The following is a 24,429-nucleotide window of genomic DNA, read 5'->3' on the forward strand; positions in this document are numbered from 1 at the left end:
CATTTTGAAGTACCTAACCAGAGTCAAGACCATTATTAATAGAAGTCACAACTCTTCACTTGCTACATACCGTTTTTTAAAGTTTCACTACGCCATAGATATGGTGATTTAACCACATTTCTTTATAGTATACAATTTAGCTAAGTTCGTTCGCTCCATAGAAAGGTCCAATTTATCGTCGCTCATCGCTTGATTTATAAGTAACACATCTTGAAAGAAATAGTTTAACTTTTGACACACCTAAATATACTCATACACTAGTAACCCTGGTAGATTAAATCTGCTATTTCAAACATTGTTTTACATTATTTAGCATATTCTTGTCGACATTAGATTAAATACCATGACAAATGTTGAGTGGAGAATACATAAAATACACGGACAAATGTCTTGGGTATTTGAAAGGGACGGCTCAAGATATAACAACAGTCAATTTCACTCCCTGGGCATTAGACCTTATCTGGTCAAACATATCCCGGGGTCAGTGACATATGCAATTATCACGTGATAGTTTTAAAATGTCTACTATTATTTGAACAACGAATGCATCCAGATAACAGTAGAAAAGGGGTCAACATTAACATTGGTAATATAGTAAAGAGAGTCTTATCATTAGAGTTGCTTTCGCAAGGTTGAATCTAGGGCCCAGAGTTGTATTGGAATGGTAATCAGGACAACTCCCCAAAATGGGTCAAAGGAAATGTACCAAAAATCGAACTCTTCATCGTCATCAATAGTTGGGTCATTCATAAAGTCTTGGAAGGCTCCGTCATCTTCAAGGTCTAATAATGCTTCTAATAGTTATGTGGATATACCTTTCGAATCTGATCGAAATACACCTATTTGGAGGTCTTCTTGCACAATTCCAAGGTCACTATCCAGTCACAGTGTAAATCGCCATAATAATAGTAGCCCATTGCGAAGTAATACAACAGGGGGTTCTGATATTGGGTCAGCTAAGAAGGAAAAGTATTTTACCGATCTAGATGAGGACTGGAGCGCAGTCATTGATGATTATAAGATGCCCATACCGACAATAAATAATGGAGGGATAGAAACCATTATTCGACCACTGCTGACGAAACAGCCGACAACTGAGAGGGTTAATCGTAGTTCTAATGGTTTAAATCATGGTGTTTATCCGAAACTGCCCCAGGTTGGTCAGTCTAATACCACTATAAGCGCTGAATTACGGTCGCAACTTGAATTGGAGCGAGAACGGGATATACAAGAACTAAACGCTGTGATGCAGCGTATGACAAAATTTAACGCAATTCTGAAGCCAAAAAGCTCATTGAATGTAATTAAGCTAAACGATTTACGCAAGCTCAGCTGGAATGGGGTTCCAATGGATCATAGACCGCAGGTTTGGAAGCTATTGCTCGGCTACGTCCCTGCAAATTTAAAAATTCAACAGAGCACACTACATAGGAAACGACAAGAGTATCGCGATGGTATCGATCGTGTATTTTCCGACTTGCATTTGCGAGATGAACCTACTTGGCACCAGATTGAGATAGATATCCCCAGAACAAACCCTCACATTCCCCTCTATCAGTTCAAAACAGTGCAAACCAGTTTACAACGGATACTGTATTTATGGGCTATTAGACACCCCGCTAGCGGGTACGTGCAAGGTATCAACGACCTAGTGACGCCTTTTTATCAGGTTTTTTTAACAGAGTATCTTTCTACATCGCAAAAGGATAAGGTTGATACACTTGATCCAGGTTCTTACCTCACCGCAGAGCAGATGGAAAACGTTGAAGCCGATGCATTTTGGTGTCTAACAAAGCTCGTTGAACAGATAACAGACTATTATATCCATGGTCAGCCTGGTATCCTAAATCAAGTCAAGCATTTAGGTCAATTAGTAAAGAGAATAGACGCTGACCTCTACAGGCATTTTCACGAAGAAGGCGTCGAATTTATTCAGTTTGCTGTTAGATGGATGAATTGTATGTTAATGCGTGAGTTCCAAATGAATACAGTCATCAGAATGTGGGACACATATCTATCTGAGACTTCCCTGGAGTCTTCTACCGACTCTCCAATACACCAGGCATCCCAAACCTTTACATCCCCACCTTCATCCATGTCATCAACTGTGACTTCCGCAACAACGACCGGTGGTAGTGGTGCGAACGATGCTGAGCGTCAGCCTTCCTTAAGTGAGTTCCACGTTTTCGTATGTGCTGCATTCCTGATTAAATGGAGCGACCAGCTTATGAACATGGATTTCCAAGGTATAATTACCTTCCTACAGAATCCTCCTACTAAGAATTGGAGAGAGTCTGATATAGAAATGCTATTAAGTGAAGCTTATATTTGGCAGTCACTATATAAAGATGCAATATCTCACTGGCGGTAGAATTTATACAGCTCCTGATAATGGTAAGCTACAACACATATATTCATCCACTAGGTAATTTAGATTTGTTGCAATTTGTGTAGAGATGTAGTTCATTATTTCCTTTCGCAAACGCGATGCGCTTACTGGAAATTTTTCACTTCTTTACCTTCTCATCGGATGTAACGGCAGTTAAAACCAACACTGGCTCAAACAACTTAGTTTATATTCTGGTTTGGTTGGTGTGTCGCATGAAGCTGTCCCACGTAATAAATTCAAGGTCTTTACGTGCTTCTCGTTCCATTAAACCTCATCGTACTGTACAAGGAATGTTCAACATAATAAATGTTACACATCCTACAGCTGATACAAAGCATCCAATGCTGCTAATACTTTCATTGCATGGCGACAGGTACTTCTTTGGAAAAGTTCCTGAGGGCGCCCAAAGGGCATGTATTGAATCAAAGATCAAACTATCAAAGTTGGATAATATATTTCTAACAGGTGAAATTGATTCTAGTAGCATTGGTGGGTTACCAGGGATGATTTTAACTGCTGCGGACCAAAAAAGGAGTGAATTGGTTCTGAATTACGGCTCGAGTCTACTGAGTTATTTTGTTAGTACATGGAGATATTTTGTATTCAGATTTGGTTTGAAATTAAAAGTTGTAGAAATGCAAGACTGTCAAACATATGAAAACGACATTATAAGCGTCAAATCACTAGTGACTAATATGGGAGATAGAAGCTGGAATTTTAGGCAAGAAACTCAGACTTTGTTCAAAAATATTATCTCCAAAATGTTTCCAATGAAGTTAAGTACAACCTATAAGGAACCCTATACAAATCCTAGTTTGGATTTATCCCTCCCAAAAGAGCGGATAAATCGGAGCTCTACATCCTATGAGGTAACTTTCAAACCTATTCGGGGTAAATTTGATGTTAACGAGGCTGTGAGGCTGGGAGTTCCTAAGGGACCTATGTTTAAGACCCTATCGTTAGGTGAATCTGTGACATTGGCAGATGGAAATATAGTGAAACCCGAACAAGTGTTGTCTAAGCAAAGAGAGTTTGCTAAAGTTTTAATATTAGATATACCGGATGATGAATATCTGCAAAAATTCCATGATAGATTCAAGGATTACGATAAAACAGCATTAGGCGTAGTTTACTACTTTCTAGGTGCTGAAGTCTCTATAAATAACAAGCTGATAAGCTTTATGGAGCTATTTAATCATGAGGACATTCATCATTTCGTATCGCATGAAAAAATTTGCCCTAATTCTATTTCATACTGGTGTTCCTCTGTTGCAACGCTAAAGCTTAAGTCATTGAACCCTAATAACTATAATCTACCTATAACTGATAGAGAACTTTCCGACGAATTTTACAAGTGTTTCGAGAAGTCTGGTTTGGATGAAAATGATTCTTCTTTAGAAGTTAGTTGTACTCTGAAGTCCAAAATCGGTAGTAATAAGGTCCATATATTTACAAGAAAAGAATCAGTGGAAATTAAGTCATTTACCCCAGGAGATGAGGCTATGAAAGTAAAGTATAAGTTTTCTCCACAAGAATTTAACTCCATGGAAGATGCTTATTATAAACGAGTACAGCCGCTACAGATTAATGGCGTAGATATACATTCGATCGTAGATAAAAAGAACAAAGTTGTTGATCATTTTTATTCTAAGCGTGATCAAGTTGAACTTATAACATTGGGAACTGGTAGTGCTTTACCATCGAAATATAGGAACGTTATATCTACTGTCGTCAAAGTTCCCTACAATAATAATGGTGAATACAGAAATCGTATCATTATATTAGATGCTGGAGAGAATACGCTAGGCTCTATACACCGAACAATACGTCCTGAAAACATGGAGCGGTTTTTTACTGACTTGAAAATGATATATTTAAGTCATTTACATGCTGATCATCACCTGGGTATATTGTCACTAATAAAGGAATGGTACATTTATAATAAGCATGACGAGTCAGCAGTGCTATATTTGGTTGCACCCCGGAAGTATGATATATATGTTGATGAGTGCCTCAGAATTGAGTTACCTGAAGTGCTTGAACGTTTGAAGTATATTGATTGTGAAGATTTATTATATAAAAAGGCCTCGAGACAAAATCGTAATGAGAACCATGAAGGACATGTTATTCATAAAGTTCCAAGAGAAGATGATAATGCATATGATTTAGGTTTTTATGGGGAGAAAAGAAGACGACTATTCGATCAGGATGTTATGGATAAAATATGTGAGATGAAAACTAGCCTTAATATCCAAGGGTTCCAAACCTGTAGAGCATTCCACTGTGAACGATCATATTGTAATTCTATCACTTTTTCCATGGATCAAAATGATAGGCCATTCAAGATATCTTATTCAGGAGATACTAGGCCGAATTTCAACGATTTTGCAAAAAAAATAGGTAGTAAGTCTGACTTGCTAATTCATGAAGCTACGCTTGAAAACCAATTGCTAAGTGATGCGAAGAAGAAGAAACATAGTATTATTAATGAAGCTATAATGGTCTCCAATACTATGGGTGCGGTGAAACTCTTATTGACTCATTTCTCTCAACGATACCCAAAGTTGCCGCAGATGTCTGGAAATATAGAGTTAAATGCCAAGGCAATAAGTTACGCTTTTGATGGAATGATCACTAGTTATGATTCACTTGGGAACCAGACATCTAATCCTGGTGTGCTTCGGAAATTATTCTTGGATGAAGCGATGAGTGAGGAGACGGAAGTAGATGACGAGGTATGATGTCTTTCTCACCTCCACGGGAATTAAGTTAAAATCTACTATATATATACACTCTTAACTTACAGACTATTCTGATAAAATGTTTCCCACAGCTCAATGCACTCCTTCTGTGTTTCTATAGCGGATTCTAAATAGATCTCCATATTATTTCTGAAATCTGCAACTTTAGTATCAGTGTAAACTGAAAGCTCTTGCCGGATTGTTTTAGCCACAGCTTCCCAGTGGTCCTTTATCATTTTATGTCTTTTTTGTAATAAATTCAGTTCATGTTTTGTATTTTCGATCTTTTCATTCACACTCCTAGGATTGCTAATCAACTTCTGTAATTGTGCTTGTTTCTTAGATAAATCTGATTCTACAGTGATCAAGTAGTGTCCTACCCTTGCCCGCTGATTGAAAATTGCTTTAATGCTTCCAAGGGATCGCAAATACTCATCAATTGTGACACCCAAAGTTAAAGAATCCTGTTGAGAAGACCGTTGAAGTGATTCCATAATTCGCAAATGCACTGCAGCGAAATCTGTAAGTAACACTGATATCTTTTTAGACGCCTCCAAGTTCACTAATGATTTTAGGGTAGCGGCAAATTCGTTAATGATAGAAACCAAGTCATTCTTCTGTGCATCAACTAGCTCCAGTGATTTATACATCTGCTTTAACTGCTCTTCAAGAATTTCGACTTCTTGTCGTTTTGAAATAAAATAAGGATCAGGCTCCGAGTATTTAGGAGTGGAACTAAATGAAATACCCATGAAACCTGTATTTGAGTCACTCTCCAAGCCACCATTTTTTATAACTGATTCCGCATCTTCTGCGCCTAGCAGTTTAAGTGCGCTTATATGCACCTCTGAAGGATCGCTGTTATCGTTCGAAGCTCTAGAACCAGTCTCACTTTCACGTAATTTCGACTGCTGGACGAAGTTCGCTGAGGTTAGAAACATGATGAAGTCTTCATCTCGCTGTAGAAGAGCGTTCTGAGAAATTTTTTGCAGCATCCGCTCCATTTGGAATCTTCTATTTTCAATAAATCCCTGTTTAAACCTGCCAACAGCCTGCTTATCTGGAGGTGCAGGGATTATCCTTCCCCAATGGTTGTTTTGGAGCTGTCGATACAGCCATCTGAAATCCCTATAACGTCTTTTTACAGATGCCTTTCCTTCTGGAATCAAAGAGGACTTCGTATTCACAGTGTACTCAATGTGCGCAGATGTTAGATCACCAACTTTCACTGGATCAACAACCTCAATATGAAACGCACTAACCTCAGGCTTGCTTTCTTCTTCTTCTTCTTCTTCGTTCCGTAACGTTTGACTTCTTGCCGTACGCTTCGAAACTTCAAAGGAAGGCGCATCAAGCGCTTGCAACAAGGTTCTTCCAGAAACTCCACTCGCTTCGTCTAGATTTTCATCTGTAAATTCACAGTCAGCAGCTGAGCGGGACTCTCCAGCCAATGGATCAACAATAAGATCCTTCTCTTCTTCCTCTGAAAGTGGATTCCGACGCATCATAGTCGCACTAAATAGCCTTTGAACCTTCCCATGTTTCTTTGGAGACATTGAACTCATCCCTGCTGGATCAGGAGAATTAGAATCCAAGTCCTCCAAGCCAAGGGGTGAAGACGTCGAAAACCCCAAAAATAATGGGTCTCCCTTAGCAGGCGACCGCAATGATCCAACAACTCCAATGTTATGTAAGGGATCTTCTTCAGGTGCTAGTGTAGAAAGTAATTGCTGTGAAAGCAGTGTATCATTAGCTTGTGAAACATCGTCGTCTTCCTTAATATTTGAGACATCTCCATCTTCTCCTTCTACCTGTTCTTCTTCCTCTTCTTCTTCTTCTTCTTCTTCTTCTACTGCAGTTTGTGCTTTAACTGGAAAATTCTTAGACCATGCGTTATGTTCAAGGGGATCATTATCGTCCTCTTGATTAAATACACTTTGCCCTATAGTGTCGAAAGTCTGGTTTGCTTCCTCTAAGGACTTATCAGAACCACTACTCCCCCATTTAGGCTTATCTAACCAATCTTCTCCATCCATTTCCAATGCTAACTTAAACAGAATAGCCAACTAGCAACTAATAACGATTGGCGAAGCTTTATTAAAGCGGAAGTCTCCAATGTTTTTTCGCCAGGGAGTTGTTTAAAGTTGAAAGTAAATGGAATAAAACGGTGATGTCCTTTTTTACGTTAATAAATGAGCTGGCAAGATCACCATACCGATTAAGAACGGTTATTGATAATCTATGTAGTTTTAATAGTATTTATACGCATCTTGAGCATGTAATTGCCCTATCACCATATCTTTTATGTTTACGTATTATATTTGAAGTAAAGTGTGGAAACCGAATCGTGAAAAGTCCACCTAAGCTGTTGTTTTTGAAAGCATTACATATAACAGAATAATCGAACTATAACTTGCTTGTTGCAGTTTTAAGTGCTATCAGTTTGCTTAGTATTTCATACGGACGATTGTGGTTTAGCAATGTCGCCTTCGAAAGTAGGTAGGAAGCCAGGGTCGAAAGGGAAGCCCGATTTTAGCAGCTCCAAGGGATCGATATCACAGCAAACCGAACCCAAGCAGCAATTAAGGTTTTCCTTATGGAATTTCTGGGTTGCTAGTACGGCTTTGAAGGTTCTTCTTATGCCAGATTACGTTAGTACTGATTTTGATGTTCACCGTAATTGGATGGCAATTACGAATAAACTTCCGCTAAAAGAGTGGTATTTAGAGTCTACAAGTCAATGGACACTTGACTACCCACCTTTCTTTGCATATTTTGAATGGTTTTTGTCGCAGGTTGTTCCTGCTTCTGTGCGTGCAGATGGGTGCTTGGATATCGTTGAAGTGGGGCAATATGGGTGGCCTACGATATTATTTCAGCGGTCTACCGTGATTATCAGTGAGATCTTATTATTTGTGGTGTTACAGATATTTATCAATACTAGTGACGTTTCTGAACGCTCTGTGAACTTTGTTGTTGCGAGTAGCATTGCGCTTTCGCCAGCGTTCTTTATCATTGATCATATTCACTTCCAATACAATGGGTTCTTGTTTGCAATTCTAATAGGTTCAATAATTGCTGCAAAAAAACAAAGGTATCTTTTATGTGGAGCACTGTTTGCAACATCACTCTGTTTTAAGCACATTTTCCTGTATTTGGCGCCGGCGTACTTTGTGTTCCTCTTAAGAGCATATGTTTTGGACATTAACGCTCTCAAGTACAAAAGTTACAGAGACTGGGTATTTGTGCCCCAGTGGAGGAATTTGTTCAAGCTTGGTGGTGTAGTTTTACTGATATTTACGATATGCTTTGCCCCATTTATTACCGTGATGCCACAACTGATAGCTAGGTTATTTCCTTTCTCTAGGGGTTTGACGCATGCATACTGGGCACCGAACTTTTGGGCAATATATTCTTTTGTGGATAAGGTTTTAGCAGCTGTCATGTTGCGGATGCCTTATGTTCATAATTGTGTGTCAAAACTATTCAGACCTCTGTTGGTTCCAGCCACAAGGGAGGAAATTAAACATAAGATGGCAACCGTAAATAATGGTACAAGAGGTTTAGTGCAAGATGTATACTTTTTGATTTTGCCTCAGATACAGCCGAAATTAACATTTCTGTTGACTCTATTTTACCAGTTACTGGCCGTGATACCGGTATTTATCAACCCTTCATTCAAAAGGTTTATTGGATCTTTGACACTATGTGGGTTTTCAGCATTTCTATTTGGCTGGCATGTGCATGAGAAGGCTATCATGCTAGTCATAATTCCGTTTTTCTTCCTTGTTTCGTTCGACAGAAGATTTTTGACACCGTTCTACCTTTTAACAGCTTCAGGGTACGTCTCCCTGTTCCCGCTTCTTTACAAATCTAATGATTTTCTAATAAAGGTCTTATACACTTTGATCTGGTGTATCATCTACTTCAGTGCATTCAGGAAACTAGTGAGGGTATCCTCTAGTGTCCAGCGTCGGATATTCTTCTTTGATCGCCTAGCTGCTCTGTACTGTTTGCTTCTTCTTCCAATGGTTCTGGGAATACAGTCCTTGGAAGTATTGAAGGGTAGATATTCACCTATCCGTAAATATGAATTTCTGGGACTGATGTTTTACAGCATATACTGTTCTATCGGCGTTATTGGATCTTGGATTGGCTTGTCATGGTTATACAATTTTGACGAACCTTTATGGGTTTAACTCGTAATCGCAGCTATGTAAAGAACAATTTATAATATCTTAACCATATTACCGTCTAGTGCATTCGCATAATCAATGGCCTATGTTGAATACAGGTCATGGATTAAAATACATAGTTATACATTAATGTCTGTGTTGAGTAGCTAATCATTCGCCTTTGATTAATTTCTTTAAAGCCAATCTTGCATCATCAAGCTCTACAGTCAAAGTCCTTTTATCCGACACAGTGATACTCCCATCTTCCGAAGGCATCCCATAATGCTCCATTGTAGGAAGTAAGTGTTGCTTAGCGTATGCACCAGACATTGCCTGTTGGATAAGTGGAGTGCATTGTAATGTTGTAGTTGTATTTTCAATCATGGTAGCTGTTGGAGTAGAAGGCTGATCATCTATTCGTGTCACTGCGTTCGCAGAATTTGTATGCAGTTGGCCATCGGGCTTCATCAGCGACGGCTTCCGTGGAGATTCGGCACTAAGATACGACGGCGGTGTGTTAAAGCACAGTGTGCGTTTGGGAGACGTCAGTATCTGTAGGAGTTCTGAAGGGTCATCACTAACTTGGGCAAGCATCTCTGAATATTCATCGTTCATTAACAAGGGGTCTCCGGAGGATAGTTTAAAAACATAGTGATCCTGTTGGTACCCACAGGCATTATTTATAGAGGGTGTGTTCATTGTGGGAACGGTCAATTTATCGCAATTGGGACCTTTTGGAGGAGTACTTGTTAGAAGCTCGCCAATTGACATATGGCATGGAGTAAAACCCGTTTTAAACTGGAATACAGAGCTGCATCTAGGAGTCATGGGTACAGCGGCGGAATTTGGTGGAGCAGGGGGGGGACACACCGGAAACTCCGCATGCTCTGGATCTTTTAATGTTGATTGCTTTCCTGTTATCATTACAACCCCAGGAGCGCCGCTCTCGCTGCCATTATCCTCTGTACGCAGTCCAGATCTCTTCGACATCTGCTTCAACAACCCTAAAACCCGCTTCTTATCAAATTTAACAACTGAATCATCCTGTATCCCTTCGGCCCTCTTATTAGAGTCTGTGATACTAGCAACATCTTGTTTTTCTGTCTTTGTCGCTGCCGCCACCGCAGATGGTGCTGATGTTGCACAATCAGAGATACACGCCTTACCCTCCTTATCAATACACAGAACAAACTTAAAACCCGATCCATTACCATCACTACTTACAGTGGCGTCAGCATTCCATCCCAACCGCGAACCTTCCAATTCTGCCCTTCCATCCCCCACAACGCATCTTTTCTTAAGCGGAGAACTAAAATCATCATGCACCATGGCAGGAGGAGAACTACGTAGCTGATTCCTTGAAACGGACGAAAACAATTGATCCGAGGGCGTTATTGGAGACGAAGAGTTCGCAATTCCCCCAACGCTCTTCTTTGGTGTATTCATTACAATGCCCCTAAATCTCGGCGCTTGTTTTGACGCCGCCCCATCGCTACCTTCATTGGCCGCTCCACGTAAAGATTCATCAACAAACATAAGTTTTGAAGATCCACTATACTGCTTCTTTACCGGAGATTTAAACCTTGCGGGTGAAGTCGTAGCAGTTGGAATACGCATCAGCGGCTTATTAAAGCATTGGTTTGATTTCTGAACTTGAAGAGAAGAATATGCCATAGGACTTTTCATTGGATCTGGATAGCCTTTTAATATTGATGGTCTCCCACGCTTCCTGGGGGTGGCAGAATGAGACATCGTCAGCAGTTTGCGCTCCTGGGTTCAAAGTTCATTCAAATCTGAAGGGGGTGGGGGGCAAGTGTATTCCAACCTCGCCAATTTTTTTCTTATATATTCAGGGATTACCCAATAGGGTAAGAGAATTGATTTAGTTAAAACTTCAGCCATTTAAGTTTAATTGATTGTTTAGAATATGTAGTATATATACATGTCTGCTATTCCTTACTATCAGCTTGATGATCACCTTGACATGCAATTTCATTGGCATTATTGACTACTAGTTACTTATATCATACCACCCTCATTTTATGTCAAAGAGATTTGGATACAAGTCTTTTCATTTGGGAATACTTAGTACATAGTATTAACCAGCTTTCTCTTCCCTTAAGTATAAATACATGAATAAATAGAAGGGTTTTAGCGTGACAACGTGTTCGGTTGCGCTACGTGTGCGTGTGTATATGTGTGTCTGTCTTCGTTTCTGTTCAGGCAGCCAACTTAATATATAGAAAAAATGCTTCTATAACCAACATTGAACGTTTGAATATCCACTTTAGCAAAATGCAGGATTCATTACAGCTACTCTGGATCCTAATACGCTCAATTGTTAGCTACCTCATTTCTTTGGAGGGTTGAAAACAAACTTTCTATTCTTAATTCCTGCCCACTTGAACTTCTTGACCCAAACAGATAACAAGTATAATGAAGAGAGGATGATAACGGCCTTGATACCTAAACGTTTACGTTCATCATGTTCAGGTTCTGCACACCAGTGCAAGAAGGTGGTAACATCTTTAGCCATTTGAGAAGTGGTTGCTGGGGTTCCATCTTCGTACTCAACTAGGTCGTCAAACAAGACTCTAGCCATAGCAATTGAGCCACCTGGGAAGTAAGGGTTGTAACTTGCACCTGGAGGCAAAACAACACCAGCAGGTGGTTCATCTGGGTAACCGGTTAGCAAAGAGAAGATGTAGTCAGCACCACCATGTCTGGCCTTAACGATCAATGACAAGTCAGGAGGTAGAGCACCAGAGTTAGCAGCTCTAGCGGCCTGCTCGTTAGGGTATGGACCTAAAATGTAGTCTGCAAGCTTACCTGGTCTCTTTCTAGGGTTACCCTGATCATCTGGTTCGTTGTCATATTCAAAGTCTTCGGCCATAGCACGGACCTCAGCATTAGTATGAGAAACACCAACAAGTGTTCTCCATGCGACACGGTCTAGGGAATGACAAGCAGCACAAACCTCACGATAGACCTGGTAACCTCTTCTGATAGAGGCGTGGTCAAAAGTTTCACAAGGACCGTTATGGGACCAGCCGTAAGATGGAGGATGTAAACCATGTTCTGCGGCAGTCATAGCTTCTGCAGTTAGAGATTCAGCATATAGTGTAGCAGAGGCTGTTAGACCTGCAATAGCGGCAGAACCAACCATAAATCTTTTAGCCCCAATAGGGGAAGCAAAAGACGTAGCGCGTCTGGCAAATTGACTAAACATGGAGAATATAGTAGAATTGGATAAATATTATTGATGACGATGAAAAAGGACTGCTTTATGGAGCGGTTTTTTATTTTATTTGATTTTCAATGTATATCGGAAATGCTTCAATGCGAGCTACTTTTCGAATAAAATCTTTTTATTGGAGGATAAAATATTTTTATTATTGTACGCTCCTTTGTAAATTAACCACTATAATATAGATATTAGCAGTATTACAAGGTGAAATAATAAATTAATAATGACAATTCAACACGCCAATTAACCACGCCAAATAAAATTCTTCTTACTTGCAAGAAAGCTGTTCTCTTGTAAATTTTCTTGTAGTACCAAAAAGGCTATTCTCGATCTGAGATTGGTCGGTAGCGCTGTGGTGACATCGATATCTCCGCTAAACGTATCTCGTGATATAGCATTCTTTAAAATTCGCAATATGATTGGTTGAAATATGTCCGGGTAAATTTTCTTTATCCGGCCGTATTTTGGCGGCTATTTGGTTCTTTAGGTCAGCGTGCAGTAACTAACATATGCAATGCATGTAGTCTGTTATATACGATGCAGATCAGTGGTATATAGCGATTGTTGCTGGACTGTTCAGTGAGTCTAATATTGGTATTTACAAAGATGCTGTTAATTGCTACTGAGGATAAAAACAGGTAATTCGGAGCACGTTATTTCAATAATATTGTAGGTTTATAGGTTAATAAAGTAGCTAAAAATGCTGTGTTGCACAGTATTTCACAATTTTGATTCCAAAATTTATGGTGCTCTTTATAATGTTACGTTGCTCTTGTTAAATCTCTGTTATGCACCTCTAACAATCTAATATGACTAACTATAGAGCGCACTTTTGATGAGTGAAAGCACATTGCTTGGTAAATCGTGTTAAAAATAATGTACATGCTGCTGATATATTTGGCTATTCCATTGCAGTTGTATATATGCAGTGATTCTCCGTGAATATCATGCAAACTTATGTCCCTATACATCAATGGTGTCACGTGACTTAAGGTGACACAACAGCGGGTACTGCTTAGTTGCTCAACTGCTAATGACTACACCTTATAATGGTTGATATAGATTGTAATATATAATACTGATATTATTGCTTAATTTTAATCTCTTAAGAGTCGACTATAAGTAGATGGGTATGTTCTACTTTTCCAACGAGTCTAGGTATTCTTGCTTGCTCATCCAGGACCCCAACTTCCAGTATGGCAAGTGGCACATGTTAACACCTCCTTGCCAGCTCTGAAGCTGCCTGTCTATATAGACTGGAGTCGCGTACGTTAATAGCTTATACTGCGGGAATTGCAGGTTTAGTTCGTATACGAGACGTTGCTCCAAACCCTGAAGAAGGGATGTACCGCCAATGAGAACGACATTTGTCAGCAGTGCAGCATGGATTTGCTCTGGTGTTGCAGTCGAAGTCGGGCCCATTGCTGCTGCAGTTGCCGCCGCCGATACAGAACTTATTCCGCCGCCGCCTGCAGCAGAGCCGCCGCCAGTAGTGCCATTGCTTGTAACACTAGCAGCACACTTTTTCACCGCTTTTCCCACAATCTCCCCCAAACCGTCTGCACGATCGAACTCTTGTGACACTATGCTAGGGTCAAATAAGCCCTCTGCAATATGGTAGCACTGCTTAAGCTCCCACGTGATAACCTTTTCACGCCGCAGAACGAAATTCTTCTTACCCTCAATTGGAATTGGAATAATCCCCATGGACTGTTGCAGCTGTTTCTCGACCTCTGAAAGACGCATTGGCGAGACTTGAAGCATGGTGTTCTTGAAATCGTATACCCATGTGCGGGATTGCTGCCATTGGTGAAGCGAGCCCTGGCTATCATCCACACCCTCGACTGCCTGTTGTAATTGATAGTCTAAGAAGTCCCCAGCAAATCTTGAACGCATAATACCATTTTTTACAACTCCGCCGTCCACAACTGGTGTCACAGTGGCTTTTGCTGCACCCACATCTACAACCAATGCGGTGGTCTTCCCCAAAGAGAACGTAACTGCCAACGGCTCGCTAATAAGTTGGAAAACTGGGACTCCCAGTCGACATAGAGCCAATTCGTGGAACTGATTCTTCACCGCAGGAGACAAATCTGGAGGAACTGTGACGCAAAGTGCAACTTCCGTGGTATCAACACGCAATTGAGTACTGTAAATCCACCGTAAAAACTTTTCAAGCATTTCCCAATCAGTAGGAACACCTCTATTGTCAAATAATACATAAAGGTCACCTTCTGTAGCTTGTAATAATGGATAAAGGCCAAAAATGGTATCACCGCCCACAGTTCGAAGATATGCAGAGGGAGAGACACATTGTGGCAGTTCTCGATTACTAAACCCAGCTACGGTAGAGTGGCTACCAAAGTGAATAACCGCTGCCTTGTCCATTTGCTGTGATGTTTGGGCATTCATGTTGATAGTTCGTGCAAAACACGAGATCGTTCTTCAAGCTTTTCAAATAAAAAACGGAACGCTTAGCTCAGTGAAATCCCTAGTATAAATAAAAAAACTCTCTAGTTAAGAATCTGAAGCGATGAGTAAACAGCAGGAACTGTATGAGCAGTTATGCCAGCAACTACGTCAAGCTTTACGTGAAAAGAAGCGTCAAGAACAGGCGTGGGACCAGCCTCAACAGGAAATATTTGATAAAGAGACTGAATATCTATCTGGCAATCCTTCTAGCAAATATGGGACAATTGTGAAAGGTTTTGATGGATTTGGAAAGCATGCTTCACAAGATAGCCACTCATTTCAAGATCAAGATAGGGTATTCTCGTTAAGTAGCGCGCTTTTTATTAAACAACAAGAGGGCGTTCAAGACGAAGAGTAAGACTGAACATCAGAAAGAAAAAAGATACATATTGAGTGTAATAAGAAAGCTTATAGATGTTTCTAAGGTGCGTATTTGACCTGGTTCATCTCCTGCCTGGTCTAAGTTACCCTGCCCCGATTCCACACCCGGTATTTGAGTTTGCCCGGTTTAAAAACTTCGCGCACGTAAGGTGCTCTATCTAAACGATCAACAACTGTAAACAGCTAGACACACAATGAGCAGAGTTTTTACGAGGTATATTACGCTGGCGCGTCCAGGTAACATTGCCGCCCCACCAAGTACTACTTTGGCCTCCGCTGGAGAAGTTGTTTCACCAGCAGCTGATGCTCTTTTTCCACCAACGTCACCGACCGATTCCGTGCGTTTTGATGTACTGAACCAGCCATCGCTCCTCGCACGTGCAACCATACCGGCGGATGCCTCCCTATATGTGCGCCGTGGGTGTTTGGTGGCACTATATAACTCGTCGAAGCTTTCAGCCATTGCCCTTGCTCATCGTTGGCTACGGCCGTGGACCACGCTACGTAATTGCTGGTCTCTACGACCTGCTATGTTCAGCAAGCTCACCAGTGACGGTACTTGGAACTGTCTGATTGCCCCCAACACATCTAGCAGCAATGGATTTTTGAGGTTTTTACGTCCCACTTCAGATTCGTTTCGTACACTTTGTCCACTATGGCTTGATGGGACCTCTGACTGGTTAGTTCTAGGACGTGATGCGCTTCTGGCCTTTGAATGCAATACTTCACTAACTGTCCATGAGCCACCAATTGCGTTGCGGCGGCGTTGGCGGCACCGGTTGCCGCTGCCGTCATCGCGTCAGCTACTCCAGGGTAGAGGCAGCGTTCTTCTCAGTGGATCTGGAGCTGTCCATCAAGTTGTGCTGCGCGACGTATCGGATGAAATTGTGCTGCGCGCAGACAGCCTACTGGCTGTCAATGGTACTAGTCCCCGTCACATTGCCTCCAGTATATCAGAGTACCATCTTGAAAAGCGAGCAGAGCCTGAGCTTCCTGTTAAAAACTCTAAACAAAGAAAGGAAGCTACAGGTCTCGTTGCACTCATGGGTCGGATATCAGAAGCTTCTACCGCTTTTGTTAGCGTACTTCGCGTCTCTTGGCAAACTCTAAAGCACCTCTACATCGTCGCAACAAAAGGCCCTGCTCAAAGCTACCTGAAAATTACCGGTCCCAGTATTCTACTGGTTCAGAGCTCATATAGCACTTACTTCCCTCTACAAAGTGCTAAACCTCTATTTACAGAAGAAAATGCTAGTCTACCTCAACAACTTCCAAGCAGTAAAAAAGATGCTCATTTAAGCTACGCTACAGTGGATGCGAATGGCAGCGTGTCCTTTAGAAGCACTCCAGATTTTAGTGCAACAGTACGTGAGATTGAGGGCACACGTAAGTGAATATATACATTAATATATTTGGCACTGTAAATATCTCTTGTTTCTTATAATTGTACGAAGTATTTGTACCCATTGAAAATTTTTGAAAACATCTACCACTTGGTCTTCGCGCTTTTTACAAACTTTTAATTACTTACATTTATCCTATGTAGATGCTAAAGTTCCCTAGAGTCGCTATCAGAACGTTCTTTAGAGCAATGTCATCAAATAAAGAAATTCCTGTTGTTCCTTCAAGCGCTGATCAATCAACTGATGTTGCTGATGCTGGTACGAGAAAGAAAGATGCATCAAAGAAGTTACAAATCTCTTTAAAGACCCCAAAAGGTACCAAAGACTGGGCCGATAAGGATATGGTTATTCGTCAAGCAATTTTTGATAAACTAACTCATCTATTCAAATGTCATGGTGGTGTTACTATTGATACACCTGTGTTTGAATTACGTGAAATTTTGGCTGGAAAGTATGGTGAAGATTCAAAACTAATTTACGACCTTAAGGATCAAGGTGGTGAATTGTGCTCATTGCGTTATGATTTGACTGTTCCCTTTGCACGCTATGTTGCTATGAATAATATACAAAACATTAAGCGTTATCATATTGCTAAGGTTTATCGTAGAGACCAACCTGCAATGACCAAAGGCCGTATGAGAGAGTTTTACCAATGTGATTTTGACATAGCAGGATCATATGAATCTATGGTACCAGATGGAGAATGTCTTTCACTATTAGTGGAGGGTTTAACTGGTCTCGGTATTCGTGATTTTAAGATTAAGTTGAACCATCGTAAAATTTTGGATGGTATATTTGAAATTGCAGGTGTGAGTGAAGAAGATGTCCGGAAAATCTCCTCAGCAGTTGATAAGTTGGATAAGTCTCCATGGGAAGTGGTTAGACGTGAAATTACTGAGGAAAAGGGCCAGTCCGATGTTACTGCTGATACTATTGGTGAGTACGTAAAGTTGAGTGGCTCTCTACGTGAGGTTCACGCTATTTTATCAGCTGATGCTGCTATCCAAGATAACACCAAGGCTCGCGAGGGTCTTGAGGAAATGGAAACGTTGGCTAAGTACGTCGATGCCTTTGAAATCGGTGAATATATTTCGTTTGACCTTTCACTTGCACGTGGTTTGGATTATTACACTGGTTTGATCTACGAGGCTGTTACTAGCGCATCGGCTCCTCCAAAGAACGCTGCTGAGTTGAAGTCCAAGGCTAAGAACGCAAATGATGCCTCTGAGTATGTTGGTGTTGGATCTATTGCCGCTGGTGGCCGTTACGATAATCTAGTGAATATGTTTGCAACCGCATCCGCAAAGAAGGCCGTTTCTATCCCATGTGTGGGTATTTCATTTGGTGTTGAGCGTATATTTTCATTGATCAAGCAACGCTCTGAGCATGTTGCTGCTATAAGGCCATCTGCCACCCAAGTGTTTGTCATGGCTTTCGGTGGTGGTAAAGACTGGTCGGGCTATTTGCCGGAAAGAATGAACATAGCAAAGCAACTATGGAGCGCAGGTATTGAGGCTGAATACGTTTACAAATCGAAAATAAATCCAAGAAAACAATTTGAAGCTGCTGAAAAAGCCGGGTGTCCGTTGGCTGTTATTTTAGGCAAAGAAGAGTTTTTGGAGGGTAAGCTACGCGTTAAACGTCTGGGCCCAGCCTTTGCTGATGATCAAGGTGAATTGATAGATGCGTCCGAAGTTGTCAAGGTAGTGAAACAAAAATTATCCGAAGTTGATGAAAACGGACTAGATCAGGTGGCTCGTTTACTCCAAAGTATTTAAAGCCCGCACATTTGGGTTACAGAGTTTAATATATATGTTTTTGTATGTATTTAAGTATATATAATCTTGTACCTGTATTTACAACTCAGTGAATAAGAGAGTAATTAACTACCAGTGGCCTACAGAAGATTGTTCTGTATCTTCTACCTGTTCAACAACTTTTTGACGCTTGCCAGGAGAGTTACGCTCATTCGATCGGTTACGTTTGGGCGCTACCTCAAATCCTGATTCACGAACATTTAACGTGCCCATATTCAAAATTCTATTTCCCCATTCGCTTGCAGCGACATTGCCGGTTTCGTCTCTACATTGCTTTAAGAAGGGTATCAAGGATGTACCACCAGTTCCCGTCTGTTGCGTACTCCCAAAATTCTTCGACAAACCCGCCCGAAATGTTTTTGATCTGGAAGCTCGACCTTTCCTAGCTTGTAAAATGACATAACGTGTGACAATCTGTATATGTTTGTCACGAAATGACTTCAACATTCCAACACAAGCATCATAAGTAAGTAACAACTTGGGGTCAGAAGCCTTATTAGTTAGAACATAGTCTCTTATATTACAAACCTTTGCCAAGTGCTCCAAAAAGGCTCGGTGTTCTTTTGGCATGTAGCTTCTCATGTCATTGAGATAAGAATTCTTATTACTCAATGCAGATATAGTTCTATCTTCCACCTTAGATTGCACACCTTCAGGAAAGTGTTCAACACCCAAGAAAATGTCCAAAGTTTGTATTAGAGAACTCTGGGCATTAGAGCCCCCGGCATAGCACCGGTAATCCCCTTCAGAACCATATTTGACACCGTTTGGTAAACCAGCATCTTCCATCTGCTTCCACCCAGCAAGGTATGGTCTGATTCTATAGTAGAAAACATATGGATCGCACATGTTTTCCATTTTCATTAAAACAGTACCCAAAGTATCGATATGTTCAGCGAGATCTTGCAATGCACTAGTAACCGCTTTCCGGTCATTGGATCTCACTGCTCTAAGAGCATCCATTCCAGCAACAATGCATTTTGCTCCAACTTTTTCAAAGTATACTGATACTAAATAAAACCAACTTTCATCCATAGCGCCTGTGAATGTATTAATAGTAGAGAGATTATCTAAATCCCATAGGTCTGAATCACTCAAGTCCATCACAATAGGCCTAAAATTCCAAAGTATTAGGGAAGCATACGTGGCTAATGGGGGAAGTCCTAAAGCCTCACTTACAACCAATAATGGTTTTGCTACACTATCTGGTAAGGTGTCGCAAGCTGTGTCGCGGCCCCATATGTATGCATTAGCAATAAACGTAAGAACTGAATAAGCCCTCCTCAATTGAGACACATCATTTAAAAGTTCATCTTTAACTTCCAAAATTGGTAACTCATCTACAATTTTTCTTAATCTTCCAGTAAGTATTAAAGACGGTAAATTTGTTAGAATATTCTCCCATTTCATATAATAAATGTTCGTAAGCTGTGAAGCCGGGAATTTAGTGGGCAGAAAGCCATTGATAGGAGAGATTCCATAGTCCTCCAAAATTGGAAGTGGTAATTCCGAGGACATTAACAGAGGTACAGAATCTTATATCTGCTCAGGTTAAATTCTTTTAATTTAATTAAATTTGGTAGTTCAGAAGTTTTAGATGGTGTGTCAAAACTTAAAAAACCTTCTTGTAATTGAATTAATAATGTTAAATTAATAATGTTAAATTAGTAATATGAAATGCTGGGATAATAAATTAAAACTACGTAATGAACTACTATTTACTGCTATCGGCTTTAGTTAGGAGTATGATGAATAATAGACTTCATTTATCCAACTTAATATAAATGTAAAATTGGGGATAATGTTCCTAGTATGTGTAAGTCAAATTCTGGGTTTCAAAACCCTTTGCTGGCTTTAAAGAAGTCATCAATTTGTCTGGCTGTAGGTTCACATACATCGCTGAGACTTCTTAGCGTCTTAGATCTTAGCACTTTTTCAATTGTTCTTTGATTATTTATCCATGATTCTAAGTTCGTCAAGTCTTGGTAATGACGTCGTAATTTATTAGCTTGTTCGTCAGCTGCGTACGGATTTAAACGAACAAGGTCGTTTAAATTCTGCTCTGGAGTGCAACTAGGATTTATTGGTGCTAACTCTTTTTTTAAAGAAGAGGCTTCTGTTGCACAGAAGTCAATCACTTGGTTTCGTGTCTCCCAAGCTGGTATCAGCTCCATCTGCGCATATTGAGAACACATGGAGTCAAGCACATTACTTTGCGAGTTCGAAAGATGATTTAGTCTTAAATCTACGACACTGTCGACTGCAGCTCTTGATTTTCTTAAAAAAGTATCTATAAGAATAGGGTTGAGACATTGTTGTCTATTAACAACTAAATTCTGTGTCCTTGACGACTTCGTAGACCCCGTAAACATTGAATCGGGGCCTGCTGAAGGACCTTCGACTATCAACTCCCGTTCAGCAGTGTTTTTCATGACTAATAATATTAGTGCTTGATTATTTTCCGTGCTAGAACAAAACAGAAAGCTAAATTTCACATCAAAGCGTTACTTTCATGGCTTATATAATAAGTTACCAACTAAAAAGCATATATATATAAATATGTGTGTGTATCTATATTATACAGCTAAACATATATGTTGTTATACGTATACCTACGCATATTAGAGGCCAAGCTTGCTCTTGAACATACCCTTGACGATACCCTCTCTGGTTTGACTAACAGCTTCATCAATACTCTGATTCGCTGCCGTAGCATATTCATTAACTGTATCCTCAATATAGTCCACCCCACTGTGAACAGTGCGGGAAATAGTCCGCCAGGGACCACCTGTTCTTCTTGAAGAGAACCCTGGTTTATGGTGGGTAGTTGGTTCGGGAGACGGGGGACAATGACTACTCCGGCACCACAACGTAGAGCTAGGTAGCAACGTCTTTTTCGCTAATGCGCTCTCCTCGTGAGTTGGTGGCCTTCTGGCATCACCACCTAATAACTCATCCACATCTTCTGGCTTTACTATCATAGTACCAAGAACCCACTGTCTGGAACTGATATGTGGGCGAGCGTGAATGTGTGCCTCCGAATTATAAATACTATCCGTCTCTATGTTTTCACCGGTAATGAATGGATCCTTCATTATGGTCAACAACCATGCTTCTGACTGCCCTGTACGTAGCATTATATCACCGTTTGCTAAAACAGCGGATTCTCCAATATATTTGGCCTGGGCCTTAACTTGAGGAACCATGGTCTTGATAGCTGTTAAATTTGGAAGACTTAAAACCCTCACCTCGCAGTTAGCAGTTAACACTACAAAGACTCCCACATTGATACTCTCCTCCTCGCCGTTTTTGTATGTTATAAATGAGCACCCACTCGTTGCGATCTTGCGTCTGAATGATGTCTGTGAGACTCTTGAAAGACCAGGCAGAAGTACCTTAACTACACTTGGACCAGTAATGATAAGTACACCTTCTATACGTCCTCCCTCTGTGAGGTTCTTCATTGTTGAGACCACGGCCTTACAAGAGACATTTCCATTATTAGTTATGCCTTCAATATTCGCTACGGGGCCATCTACTACAGAAGTCACTGAATCCACTGGTTTCATTGTAAATCTCCCCGTAGAAGTGGGTAAAATCTTGAAAATAATTAACTCACCACGATTTGTACCGCCGATCATCAATATACTAGAATAGGAGTCCTCGCCATAAGACATGATGCAAAATTCTACCTTGGTAAAATATGTGCTACCGGCCTTTGTTAACTTCGTTATGGATTCGATGTACATCACATTAGGTTCGCGTCTATCGACAACAATTAAAGTACCATCCTCATAACCAATAGCAACAAAGCCTATATTACTGTTGGTTAAGGCGGTTACCTTACCAAACTCGGGCTGTATAGCAGTAATTGGACAAAATCCTTCCCTGAAATTCCGAGGAGTCTTGCTAGACACATCAACCAAGATGTTTCTTCGGTCTACCGAAAATGGAGGTAGGTCTTTATCCCGCGGCAGTGAAGAGGCCTGTGGATCATACCTAACATTGTCCTGGAACCTGTAAAGCACAACGTCCCCAGAATTGATAGACACAGCCAATTCTGCAGTATCTGATGAATAAGATATATTATCTACCACTGCATCGTTGTTATTTTCCAACACCTGGGCAACATTTATCTCAAATGCAGATGAATCGCTTAATTCACGATGCGAACCATCCCAAATTCTGACGCAACCCATTGCATGCCCAGTGAGTAGAATACTTCTATGCCACAACACCCTCGCTTTTCTCCGTGCTTGAATACCACCATGCAACAGGTGATCTTTGTTAGAGGTAGAAGCCATCATACCCAACCACAATTGGCAAGGAGCTGTAGTTGCATATGACCTAGTAGCTTCTGGTCTAACCCATGACAACCCCTGGGGGAAAAGAGAACTTTTGTACGTGGCCTGTCCAGAGGGATACAACAAAGATTCTATCTCTCCACTATCAAACAAGACCAAAATTACACCTGGATCGTGATTACCCGCATAGTAAGGTGACTTTCTGGCTAAAGTTATGGCGTCCACCATAGTACCTTTTCCTGACACTAAAATGGTTTTCTTGCTTACAGGAGATGAATAATGATTGCTCATCTTTTCATATGAAGCAACAGAGTATTTGGGACAGCTTCCTAGATCTATAATTGTTAGATCTTGACAAACTTTATTATCTTTGGCAGTTCCCCCCATAACAATAAGCGAAGTCTTCTGAGGATCTGCCTCACATACCCATAACACCTTATGGATCTTACCCTCGTTAGGAACACTTATGTCCTTAGTTGGAACATTAACATCAGTACCTGACAACGAGCGAGCCTGGATAAGTCTACCGCTGTTGGCATCCCAAAAGACTAAGCTATTGTCTTCATGAACAGTTAAGATATGTAAGCCATTTGGATGGCACAATGACTGAATCACCGCGGGTGTTCTTCTCATGTTTATATTCTCACCGGGAAGGCCACCAGGAGCAAATGGTTCTAGCTCATAGACAAATCTCTGCTTGACCTTATTTGTGAACAATGAGTATAGCACCGTGCACCGATCATATGAAATGAGAACAGTGCCAAGATCGCGAGGATGCCACTGTATCGAAATAACAGGGGATATAGGGCTATGAGGAAATATATGTTCCTTTTGAAGATTCTCAATCTTCACTGAAGAAAGAACATCACGATCTATATCGTAAACAGCTATAGTACCACTTTGTAACCCGATTAACATCCAATCTAGACAAGGGTCTGTCTCAACACATGTTATCTTCCCAGGAGGATAAAATGAAGTTAAAACTTTCTTCGAATAAAGCGACAGCACTACTATACACGATAATGAATCAATAATCACCAAATAAATACCCTTAACAAATCTCATAGAAACCACTATATCGACATTTAAAGTAAAAACAACTTCTACTTGCTGCTTACCATAAATATGAACTTCTCCTGTATCGGTAGCAACTGCAAGTAAACTTTGAATTGGATTATATGCGAAGGAAACCACTTTCCCACTTAAACCATGTCTGTTAACTTCTTGTAGCTCAAAAAGCTTGGAGCTGGGTATAGTATTGTCGTTATTACCTGTCACCGACTTTATTACACTGGTAACGCCCCTAAAACCCTTGCTTTTAAACATGTTCGTGTAAAACTCCTGTTAATCTAGGACTAAGATGCGAGTCTTTTTATAATATGATAGTTGGGATTACCGGTATTAGCCTTTGTTTTATTATCTCTGTTTGTGAATCTATGTGTGTTGAAATATGTGTGTTGAAATATTCTATGATTTAAAGATGCACAAACTTTGCCCCCG

At 40.6% G+C, this 24,429-nt stretch overlaps 13 protein-coding genes across 13 annotated transcripts; 6 read left to right on the top strand and 7 right to left on the bottom strand.

Moving 5' to 3' along the window:
- Nucleotides 1-661: 661 nt before the first annotated feature.
- GYP1 (GTPase-activating protein GYP1) lies at nucleotides 662-2,371 on the top strand (the record flags this gene model as incomplete). The annotated part of the gene is made up of 1 exon (XM_018132494.1): nucleotides 662-2,371. One exon carries the CDS (start codon nucleotides 662-664, stop codon nucleotides 2,369-2,371), a length of 1,710 nt encoding a protein of 569 aa, XP_017988225.1.
- A 308-nt stretch (nucleotides 2,372-2,679) lies between these two features.
- On the top strand, nucleotides 2,680-5,130 carry TRZ1 (tRNase Z; the record flags this gene model as incomplete). Its single annotated transcript, XM_018132493.1, has 1 exon — nucleotides 2,680-5,130. One exon carries the CDS (start codon nucleotides 2,680-2,682, stop codon nucleotides 5,128-5,130), a length of 2,451 nt encoding a protein of 816 aa, XP_017988226.1.
- Nucleotides 5,131-5,189: 59 nt separating this feature from the next.
- On the bottom strand, nucleotides 5,190-7,166 carry AW171_hschr53166 (sorting nexin 1; the record flags this gene model as incomplete). The annotated part of the gene is made up of 1 exon (XM_018132492.1): nucleotides 5,190-7,166. The coding sequence occupies one exon, from the start codon at nucleotides 7,164-7,166 to the stop codon at nucleotides 5,190-5,192; it is 1,977 nt and encodes a 658-aa protein (XP_017988227.1).
- Nucleotides 7,167-7,610: 444 nt separating this feature from the next.
- On the top strand, nucleotides 7,611-9,329 carry ALG8 (dolichyl-P-Glc:Glc1Man(9)GlcNAc(2)-PP-dolichol alpha-1,3-glucosyltransferase; the record flags this gene model as incomplete). Its single annotated transcript, XM_018132491.1, has 1 exon — nucleotides 7,611-9,329. One exon carries the CDS (start codon nucleotides 7,611-7,613, stop codon nucleotides 9,327-9,329), a length of 1,719 nt encoding a protein of 572 aa, XP_017988228.1.
- A 147-nt stretch (nucleotides 9,330-9,476) lies between these two features.
- Nucleotides 9,477-11,057, bottom strand: AW171_hschr53168 (HEL047Cp; the record flags this gene model as incomplete). Its single annotated transcript, XM_018132490.1, has 1 exon — nucleotides 9,477-11,057. The coding sequence occupies one exon, from the start codon at nucleotides 11,055-11,057 to the stop codon at nucleotides 9,477-9,479; it is 1,581 nt and encodes a 526-aa protein (XP_017988229.1).
- A 598-nt stretch (nucleotides 11,058-11,655) lies between these two features.
- CYT1 (ubiquinol--cytochrome-c reductase catalytic subunit CYT1) lies at nucleotides 11,656-12,534 on the bottom strand (the record flags this gene model as incomplete). The annotated part of the gene is made up of 1 exon (XM_018132489.1): nucleotides 11,656-12,534. The coding sequence occupies one exon, from the start codon at nucleotides 12,532-12,534 to the stop codon at nucleotides 11,656-11,658; it is 879 nt and encodes a 292-aa protein (XP_017988230.1).
- A 1,155-nt stretch (nucleotides 12,535-13,689) lies between these two features.
- On the bottom strand, nucleotides 13,690-14,964 carry ARP7 (Arp7p; the record flags this gene model as incomplete). The annotated part of the gene is made up of 1 exon (XM_018132488.1): nucleotides 13,690-14,964. One exon carries the CDS (start codon nucleotides 14,962-14,964, stop codon nucleotides 13,690-13,692), a length of 1,275 nt encoding a protein of 424 aa, XP_017988231.1.
- A 121-nt stretch (nucleotides 14,965-15,085) lies between these two features.
- Nucleotides 15,086-15,382, top strand: EAF6 (Eaf6p; the record flags this gene model as incomplete). Its single annotated transcript, XM_018132487.1, has 1 exon — nucleotides 15,086-15,382. The coding sequence occupies one exon, from the start codon at nucleotides 15,086-15,088 to the stop codon at nucleotides 15,380-15,382; it is 297 nt and encodes a 98-aa protein (XP_017988232.1).
- A 217-nt stretch (nucleotides 15,383-15,599) lies between these two features.
- On the top strand, nucleotides 15,600-16,799 carry AIM24 (Aim24p; the record flags this gene model as incomplete). Its single annotated transcript, XM_018132486.1, has 1 exon — nucleotides 15,600-16,799. The coding sequence occupies one exon, from the start codon at nucleotides 15,600-15,602 to the stop codon at nucleotides 16,797-16,799; it is 1,200 nt and encodes a 399-aa protein (XP_017988233.1).
- A 152-nt stretch (nucleotides 16,800-16,951) lies between these two features.
- On the top strand, nucleotides 16,952-18,586 carry HTS1 (histidine--tRNA ligase; the record flags this gene model as incomplete). The annotated part of the gene is made up of 1 exon (XM_018132485.1): nucleotides 16,952-18,586. The coding sequence occupies one exon, from the start codon at nucleotides 16,952-16,954 to the stop codon at nucleotides 18,584-18,586; it is 1,635 nt and encodes a 544-aa protein (XP_017988234.1).
- A 108-nt stretch (nucleotides 18,587-18,694) lies between these two features.
- Nucleotides 18,695-20,143, bottom strand: BNA2 (dioxygenase BNA2; the record flags this gene model as incomplete). The annotated part of the gene is made up of 1 exon (XM_018132484.1): nucleotides 18,695-20,143. One exon carries the CDS (start codon nucleotides 20,141-20,143, stop codon nucleotides 18,695-18,697), a length of 1,449 nt encoding a protein of 482 aa, XP_017988235.1.
- Nucleotides 20,144-20,460: 317 nt separating this feature from the next.
- MIX23 (Mix23p) lies at nucleotides 20,461-21,057 on the bottom strand (the record flags this gene model as incomplete). The annotated part of the gene is made up of 1 exon (XM_018132483.1): nucleotides 20,461-21,057. One exon carries the CDS (start codon nucleotides 21,055-21,057, stop codon nucleotides 20,461-20,463), a length of 597 nt encoding a protein of 198 aa, XP_017988236.1.
- Nucleotides 21,058-21,246: 189 nt separating this feature from the next.
- Nucleotides 21,247-24,255, bottom strand: AW171_hschr53176 (HEL039Cp; the record flags this gene model as incomplete). Its single annotated transcript, XM_018132482.1, has 1 exon — nucleotides 21,247-24,255. The coding sequence occupies one exon, from the start codon at nucleotides 24,253-24,255 to the stop codon at nucleotides 21,247-21,249; it is 3,009 nt and encodes a 1,002-aa protein (XP_017988237.1).
- Between the last annotated feature and the right edge of the window lie 174 nt (nucleotides 24,256-24,429).

Source organism: Eremothecium sinecaudum, chromosome V (assembly GCF_001548555.1).
Source record: "Eremothecium sinecaudum strain ATCC 58844 chromosome V, complete sequence".
In the NCBI taxonomy this organism is placed as follows: Eukaryota; Fungi; Ascomycota; class Saccharomycetes; order Saccharomycetales; family Saccharomycetaceae; genus Eremothecium; species Eremothecium sinecaudum.